The sequence below is a fragment of the Mirounga leonina genome, unplaced genomic scaffold (assembly GCF_011800145.1).
Source record: "Mirounga leonina isolate KUSES-001 unplaced genomic scaffold, KU_Mleo_1.0 Mir_173, whole genome shotgun sequence".
In the NCBI taxonomy this organism is placed as follows: Eukaryota; Metazoa; Chordata; class Mammalia; order Carnivora; family Phocidae; genus Mirounga; species Mirounga leonina.
Window position 1 is genome coordinate 82,259,586 of NW_023270447.1, and position 8,826 is coordinate 82,268,411.

The following is an 8,826-nucleotide window of genomic DNA, read 5'->3' on the forward strand; positions in this document are numbered from 1 at the left end:
GGGTCCCGGGAGGCCCGGCGGCCCAGCGAGTGGGTCTTCCTCCGGGCCAGCGCCCGGCCAGCGCCCAGGGGAAGGGCGGGAGCTGTCCCGCTCAGGCTCTCGAGCCTCCTTCCCGCACAGGGAACTGGGTTGCAATGCCTCGGCCCGCTGCGGCTGCAGGAGGCAGTGCAAAGGTCAGAAAGTGCTGGAGACCCAGGTTTGCATCCTAGCTGCCTGCGGCATCACTGCACCACCGCAGGCAAGTTACTTAACTTCTCTTTAAAATGAGCGTGACAGCACCTACCACACAGTTATGATGCGGAGCAGAGGAGAAAACGCACGCCAGGCATGCGGTATGGGCTAAGCGAGGCCAGCGATTATCCTCTCCTAAAGGGCTCACCGGCCAGCACAGCCTCCCTCTCCTGACCCCCCCACCCCTGGTCCTACCCCTCGGGTCAGGCTGGGCCCCTGAGGCCCCACTGGCCTCCCAGCACCCCCATGCCCACCTCCTCCTCACGCCTCCACGCCGCCTCCCGCTGCTCCAGCTCCTTACGGCAGCATGTCCAGTCGATAGTCACCTTGCGCACGTCCTCACTCAGAGCCTGGTTGGCCGAGTTCGCCTGGTCCAGCTGCTCTCGGAGCATGGCGTTCACCTGGGCCAGGCTGGCACTCCTGGGGGGTGCAGAAGGGACCGGTGGGCACATGGCAGGAGAGGACAGCCCTGCCAGCGCTGCCAGCCCTGTGCCCTCCCGGCCGCGCCCCACCTCTGCTGCTCCTCCTCCAGGCGGACGAGGGCGCTCTCCAGGTCGCCGCTGCGCTTGGTGTCCTGGCGGGGAGAAGGGGGCATCAGCCTGGGCAAGCAGAGGGAAGGGCCTGCCTTGCCCCACCACGGCACCCACCCTCAGCCGCTGCTGCTCCAGCTCTGTGGATCTCTCTACCAGCTGCTGCTCCAGCTCCGAGCACTTCTTCTTGTACTGGAGGGTCTGCGGATGGGTGCGGAGTGGAAGATTAGCCCCAGGGGAGGGGGGCAGGGCACAGCGAGCACATGGGGGGACGGGAGCAGGAGTGGGTGGCCCTGACCTTGGCCTGCAGCCGCTGCACCAGCTGGGCCTGCCGCTGCTGGCCTTCCTGGTAGGCCTGCAGCTTGCGCCGGTAGGAGGCCTGCTCCTCCTGCAGCTGCCTCCGCAGCTCCACGCTCTGCCGTACCAGCCCCCTGGGCTCGGGCGTTTCCAGCTCCCCAGACTCCAGCCGCACAGCCTGCTCCAGCTGCAGGGAAGGTCCCTGGGTGAGAGGCCCGGGCCTCCCGGGAAGGCAGGCACAGAACTCTACAGAGGATGCCAGGCTGGGCCCGGACCCACAATGCCTTGCAGGCATACATGGGCAAGCCCAGGGTGTAAAGCACGCATGCACAGGGTAATGAGGCTGTGCATGGACACAGGCTGAGCATGCATGGACACACAGACAAAGCACGGGTGGACACATGCAGGTGGGCCACAAACATGTGCATGCAAAACACAAAGCTGCACGGGGTTGGGGGGGAGGGGAACCTTACAGGCCCTCCGTGCACTTGCGTGCGGGCACCAGGAGCCTCTCCGCCAAACGCCTAACCCAGCTGTGGTTGATTATTAGCAACATGCCTATGTCTCCCCATCCCCACCTGAGGTGAGCTCAGGAAAACCTAGATTTTTGTTCTCCATTGTGTCTTAGACCCAGGAGAGTGGCAGTGGCATGTTTGTTGAATCATGAATTAATCGCATGAGCACATATGAATACATTCAAACAGAGGCAAAAATATCCGCATGCATATCTGAGCTTGGAGACACGCACACACATAAGGCACAGTGGCAGTCTCGAACATTCCCGGGGTGACACAGAGGAACGCCCCGCCCCCAACCCCCACACCCACAGCGCTCTGTAAGAGGCACACACTCGAACGGAGGGCTCGCTTATACGGAAAACTGCTGTCAGCGCCCTGCTCCACCCCCAGGAGCCTGGCAGCCCCTTCATTATCAGACCCTGTGAGCACAGGCTGGACGCCTGCATGCCTGGTTGTCATCATCTGTTGCTCTGGCTGAGTCTCCTAACCCCTCAGGCACCTGCTGGTCCCAGGGGGCCCTTCAGTCTCCTTGAGCTGTTGGGGAAAGGAGGAGGGAGCAGGCAGCTGAGGATGAGCAGGACTGACAGAGGAGTGACAGTGCCCAGGGAGAACCAAGGGGAAGACAGCCCAGCCTGGCTGATCCCACCCCAGGCCCACACTCACCATCCACCTCCCCAGTGCCTGGCCTGCTAGCCCATGCACACCATTCACATGCCCCCCAACACCAGGTCCCAGGGAAGCCAACAGCAAGGGCCACTGCTCTCACCCTGGCTAAATAACGGGACAGGGCCAGGCCAGCCCTCTAGGCCTCCATTCACCCAGGATGCCCGCGAGCCCTCCGACGAGCCACCGACCATGCTAACAACCTGCTCTCTACCCACCTCACCCCATGCGCTGGGGTCAGTGCCAGAGCGGGGCGGCAGTGGCCACTGGGGTGCCACCCGTAAAGAGGGGCCAGTGGGGAATGCTTGAGGGCTTCTGCCTGGAAGGGAGGCTGCAGGCTCATGATCAGTGTCTACACGGAGTCTACCTAAGTCAGGTGGCAGGACAGTGTCTCCAACCAAGCGGGCAGCACTGAGATCCCGGGTGCTGTGCGGCGACGTGGGCTCGCCTCACTGGCTGTGGCTGGGCTGTGTTTTGTCATTTGTCTCCATGTGGGACCCTGTGTGTCTTTGTGTCTAGGCCTTCACAGGGACCTCTGTGAGTGCCCATGTGTTCATGTGTTTGCTTTGTTTTTTAAAGATTTTATTTATTTATTTGAGAGAGCAATACAGAGATAGTGAGAGAGAGCACAAGCGGGGAGAGGGAGAAGCAGGCTTCCCGCTGAGCAGGGAGCAGGGAGCCCGATGTGGGGCTCGATCCCAGGACCCCGGGATCATGACCTGAGCCGAAGGCAGAGGCTTAACGACTGAGCCCCCCAGGTGCCCCGTTCATGTGTTCTTATGTCTGCGTGCAGACCTGTAAGTGGGCAGGGCTGGGGAGAGTGTCTGGGCTCCACGTGTGTCTGCAGCATGCATCTCAGCCACTCTCTGCAATGTGCAGGCATGCAGCATACCTCTGTCTGGCTGTGTGTGTCCCCGAGTCTGCAGGATGGGGTAGCTCGGTGGTGTGGCTGTGCGTCTGGGCAGTATGTGCTGTGAATGGGGGGGGGGGACTGTGTGGCATCTGGCTGTGGGGGGCACTTATGCTGTGTCTGCTCCATGAATCGGAGTGTATCACTATGGGGGACTTGTGTTTCCATGTGACATCTGTGTGTGTCCGGGTGGGGTCTGATCGGGGCCCCTGCCCTGTGTGCTTTGCACATCTGTGTGAAGCAGGTGCTATTTGCTGCTGTGATTTAGGGGGGTTCAGGCAGTCGTTGGGTGCCCTACAGGCTTCTGCAGTGCTCACAGCCAGGCCCGGCCTCTCCCGGCCACACCTTGCCCCTTTGCACAAACTTCTCCCCTCACAAAACAGCCCTTCAGTTTAACTTGTAATTCAAAAGGCAAAGAGGCGGGTCACCAAGCTGAGGATGAAAGAAGTTTACTGTCTCCCCTAGCAACCGCTGCCCTACTACCCGCCATTCATTCACTCGGTCCAGGTTGCCATGGACACTGGGGGAGCCCAGGGGGTCTGGCCTGTGGAGCCCAGGGGGCGTGGCCTGCCTTCCTTTCCTTCCCATTCCCAGCTGCCTCGCCCAACACCTGCTCTTCAGGGACAGGAAGATGGGGGGCCTGGGTTCTCCTTCTGACCTGGGAGGTGGCCATGGGGAGCCCCCGCCTCAGTTTCCCTACATGCAGTCAACAGGACACAGATCCTGACCGCTCCTCCACTTCTTTTTCCCAGGGATGCCGTGGGGTTGCAAGGGTCAGAACAATCTCACTGATGGGTCTCCAAACAGCCCACATGTAACAGTTATGGCCACGCGGGCCGGCCCTGCCACCTGCACCATGGGAACAAGTGGGCAGCAGGGACAGAGTGTCACAGGGCCACAGAGCCCTGTGGCCTTAACCCAGCCTTAACCCAGCTCCACCACTGACCTTGGGGCCTATCAAGCCCTGCTCTGGGCCTGCTTCCCCATCTGTAATAAGGTGATCTCCAGGCTCTGATGTTCGGGAGCCCACGCCCCAGGACAGGCCTGGAGGTCACTCTCATCCAAACCTGCCTGTAGGTGGGGGGCCTCACTCACACCACCTCACACTGAGAAAAGTGAAACACCCGGCTCCCTCTACATGCTATTCAGGGGCCTTCCCAGCCACATGAGGGAATCTTCTAGACTAATGCAGCAACCCCCTCCCCGCCCCAACCAGCCTTTGGCCTGCTGCAGCCCTAGCCTCAGCAGCTGTGTCTTAGCAGAAAAGAAACCTGCCACCTCCCACCTCTCGTTCTCTTCCCCCACCAGCTGGGGGGGAGCCACGCCAGCTTCACTGTCAGTCAGAAGCTGGCATTTAAGAGACAGCCCCCGGAGGCCTGGCACTGTGCCAGTGGCCAAAAGATGAGAGGGGGCTAAACTGGAGGAGGGCTGGCTCAAGTCCCCGTCACCCCCAAGAACAGGAGATTCGGGCCAGCCCACTCTCCATACCTCCTGCAAACCTGGGAAAACTAGCTCTGCACTGTCCCCAGCACTAGGGGCCACCCCAGGCCCCCCCCCCCCCGGCGCTGCTCCTCTGCAAGTCTCAACAAGTCGGGGGCCTATCCAGGCGAGCCAATAGCAGGACAATGGCACACCCTGCAACCACCCACATAAATGCATGCCCCTCTTCCCCACCGAGTAGGCAAGCCCCTGCGTGACAGGCCCAGCCCAGGGATCCTCGGCTAACCTGGCTCTGCCTAGCGCACGGGAAGCTCTGGGCCAGCTTCCAGCTCTGGGCTTCAGTCTCCCATTTGTTACATCCAGAGGCTCATGTCCGAGGTCCTTCCAGCTTTCCAACTGCCCCCCCCCCTGGAACTCCCAGCACACCCAGAAAACAAAACGGCAATGCACAGTCCTGGGCTGGGGGTCGAGAGCCTGAGCCTTCACGAGCCTCCACCGGCTGTGTGACCCCAAGCCCGGTGCCGTCCCTCTCGGAGCCTGCTATCCCCTCTGTTAAATGAGCATCATAATGGTCTCAACCTTGGGGCAGCAAATGTGATGCACCGAGCAAGCGCCGGGCCCATAGGAAGGCCTCAATAAACAGTAGTTACTGGGATGAGTTACCACCCACACATCTCCCATCTAGACACTCCCTCCCTCGGGCAACTCTCCCACCAACTGCCAGCCACCATCCACTCCCTAGCGTCCCCTCTCACAAGCCTGGAGCCCCAAAGGAGACAGTGCAGTCCTGGCCCAGGCCCTGGGGTCCCCACAAGCCTGCAGCACGGTGCTCGGGGAATGTGAGTCCTGTCTGGACTTGGAGGCTGGCCTGGCTTCTCCCTCCTTCCTTGGCGAGGCCTCACCCCCGTGCGGAGTGGCTGCAGGTCTGCGGCTGCCCGTGCCTACTCCAGCCTGCCTGCCTCAGTGTCCGGCCGCCGCTGGCCGGACCCCAAGACCCACATACACGGGAGCACAGAGAGATGGCCAGACACTCGAGGGGTGGCAGGGGCCTCTAAGGGTCTTACTCTCTGTCCCCACCCCAAGCAGGCGTGGGACAGATAGGAGTGAAATACCCTGGTGAGAGGCACTTCATTCGGTCAGCTCGTTGACTCCTCCCAAGCCCACATCATATTAGCATGCCCGCGACAGAAAACAGACTGGGAGGGCACAGTGTTTTGCTCAAGGCCACTCACGCCGGCAGGGCCACGGTCGGCACCCAGGCCAGCCTGACTGCGGGCCCACCTTCAGCCCAGTGCCCGGGCCCGGCCCGGCTGTCTCCCGGCCCTCGCCTCAGGGGAGCACCCTGGCCCTGAGGCAGCACCCACCCTCTCGCTGACCGCGTTGTACTTGATGGCCAGCTCATCACGCTCCGCACGGCTCTGGGCCAACAGGTCCTCCACGCGGGACAGCTCCTGCTGCAGCAGCTGGTTTTCCTCCTGCAGTGACAGCATGGATGCCATCTCTGTGGCCGGCAGCGGGGCTGGAGAGGGACAGCAGACACGAGGTTGGCTTCCCGCGGGGTGCAGGGGGGCACGCTCCCACGACATCCATCACTGGAGGCGGGAAGGGGGCCCGGGCCCCTGAGCGGGGACGCAGCAACAGAGCACACATAGAGCTGAAGAACGGGGGGGTGGGGGGGGCTGGGGGCAGAGAGATGGGCCTAGAGCTAGACTCAGAGTGGACACAACCAGAGCGGAAGGGTGGCCCCAGCAGGCCCAGAACGTGCGGGAAGGAGGCTCGGTCTAGGAGGCAGGGACTAGACCTGAGTTCTAGCTCCTTCGTTCTCCAACTGTTACTCGTCTCTGGGCCTCAGTTTTGCTGATCTGGAAATGAGTGGAACGGGTAACGAGACCCGACCAGGAGAGCAGGGAGGCCTCACTTAACATGTAACTTCTGAAGCCAGGGCTTAAGATAATATGGGTCATGTTGGGAGGAGGAGGAGGAAGAGGAAGAGGGAGGAGGAAGAGGAGGAGGGGAAAAAAGGCCAAAGGGAGAAGTAGAAGTGTCCCCCCATCCTGTGGGCTCCCCTCCCATCCCAGGACAACTGGACACACACCACAGGCCTTTAGGCTCTTCCAGCCTGAGGTGAGGGCTCTCTAATTCTCTCGCTGCCTGGGGCTCCTAGGGGCCCCAACATCCCTGGTCCTTCCAAGGAGGTTGAGCTTGGACAAGGACTGTGGCCAGAGCACCAGAAACACCACGAAGGAGAGCTACAAATACACCAGCTACGACGGTGTACACCCTTCCCAGGCTCTCAAACCGCATATGAGGCTGTGCATGCCACCCACCAGGAGGAACAGGGGCCCATCAGCCTCTCTGCCTGGGCAGGGAATGGTCAGTACCACCCCTCGGACTTCTGCAAAGTGCTGAGCTAAGCTGAGCTGCCCTCCCCCTGTAATCTCTGGTTCAGGCAGCTCACACTGTCCCTGGGAGAGAATGTGGTGTCTGGGTCTAAGTCTTTGCTGCGGGCTGCCAAACGGGGTGCTCATCCCCACTGTCTAGCAGCACCATATGGGGAACAACTCTGAGCAAATATACCTCTGAGCCTTCATTTCCTCATCTGTAAAATGGGTCTCTCCATCACAGGGTTGTGCCTGCCTCACGGTGAGTCACTATTACCATTGACCGCGGGAAAGGGGGATAAGAGGAGGGGTGAGGCACAGGCAGTGTCTGTAGAAGGTGAAAGAAGAGTAGCACCTTGGCTCTCAGGCTGGGAGAGGTTGCGGGTAACAATCTCTCTGATGCAGGCAGGCAGGCGAGCGGTCCTGGGATGGTCCTGGGCTGGGTCCTGCACACTCAGGCCCTTCTCCTGGCCTGCTCTCAGGACGCTGCTCTCCAGGGTCTGGGGGAAGGGCGGGGGGAGAGAGGCTCTGAAGGGGACCTGGGACCCTGGGCTCCCCTGCGTGGGAGAGGAAAAAAGTCCTGCGGCCCAAGATGTGGGTGCCCAGGAGACCCTCAGGAAATGCCAAACGGAGGGAAGCCTGGGAGTTAGAATGGCAAACAGCCCCATGGGAAGGCTCTCTATGTGCCCCCTGCCCCAGGAAGGAGGCCCCACCAAGGACCAGAGAAGTGAACCAAACCGCATGGCCCACTCACAAACCCCATCCAGGCAGCACAGTGTCGGGGGCTCCAGTCCAGCTCCAGCCCTACATGGATGGGGATTCCACTGTGCTAGCAGAGGTCACCTCAACCCTTAAATCTGGGAGGAGGGATCCCCTTTTCCCCACGGAGCACAGGGATAAGGGAGCCATAGCAGTTGAGCCCTGAGCACCCGCTCTACCCCCCAGTTTGGCTGGGAGCTGCAAGCTGGGGCCCCTGTGCACCCCAAACCCACCTCTCCCACCCCATGACCCCAAGATGCACCTACCACTCATCCACTCCTGCTAGACCCACGCTCCCCTGCCCTGGACAGGGTGGGCTCAGGCCTCAGGACCCACCTGGATAACGGTCTCCAGTGCTGGCTGGTCCTCCAACGGTCCCTCCAGCCCCAAACTCATGGGGCGCAAGCTGTGGGCACCCCCCTCCAGGCCCTTCTCCAGGGCCCCACAGACCAGCTCAGCTCACCCATCCCACAGCCAGACCGCTGTGCTGAGCACAGGGCAGATTAGGCTTAAATCCGGTGGTGCCCCCATGTGACCACCGAGGAGGGAGGGGCTGAGGGAGGGGGAGGGGTCGGGGAAGGAGAGGAGGGGAGGGAAGAGGGAAGAGGAGGGATGAAGAGGGGGAGGGGACGAAGGAGGGGAGGAGGTAGGGAGAAAGGGAAAGGATGGAGAGAGGGAGGAGGAGGGCCCTGGAGCTGAGGACCCCCCCCACAACTCTCCCCCCCCCCCCACACACACACTGTCCACCCTCCCCAGCTGCTGGGTCCTAGAGCCCTCCAAGCCTAGGGGGTGGGGTCAGTATCAGGAGGCGGGAAAGGCCAGTCTTAGACCTTCTTTGGTGACCCAGATGGCGGCCACGTGATTTGCTAAACCTGTATTCCCAGGGTGCTGGGATGACATCTTTCCCACAACAGGTTCAGGGCCAAGATCGCAGGCTGTGGAATCGCCCACACCAAGCCATCTGAATCCCGTCATCCCCTCACCCCCACTCCCCACCACACACACAGGCTGTGTGCTTCTGAGAAAGCAACTTTGCCTCTCTGAACCTCATTGTCCCCTTGTAAGATGCGGATAGTAACTGGCACCCATCTCATGGA

At 61.4% G+C, this 8,826-nt stretch overlaps 1 protein-coding gene across 7 annotated transcripts in view; it reads right to left on the reverse strand.

Moving 5' to 3' along the window:
• Window positions 1-8,307, reverse strand: part of CROCC (ciliary rootlet coiled-coil, rootletin) — a 40,890-nt gene extending 32,583 nt beyond the window's left edge. For 3 of the 7 annotated variants that reach the window (XM_035019677.1, XM_035019680.1, XM_035019676.1), the window contains exons 1-6: window positions 7,326-8,307; window positions 5,954-6,108; window positions 1,060-1,245; window positions 879-962; window positions 744-805; window positions 486-651 (exon numbers count right to left, since the gene is read on the reverse strand). In XM_035019677.1, the coding sequence (XP_034875568.1) occupies window positions 486-651; window positions 744-805; window positions 879-962; window positions 1,060-1,245; window positions 5,954-6,108; window positions 7,326-7,713 (1,041 nt within the window). In that variant the 5' untranslated portion in view covers window positions 7,714-8,307. The remainder of the gene's footprint in view (window positions 1-485; window positions 652-743; window positions 806-878; window positions 963-1,059; window positions 1,246-5,953; window positions 6,109-7,325) is intronic. The other 4 variants (XM_035019683.1, XM_035019678.1, XM_035019681.1 and 1 more) reach the window with 4 other exon arrangements.
• Window positions 8,308-8,826: the final 519 nt, after the last annotated feature.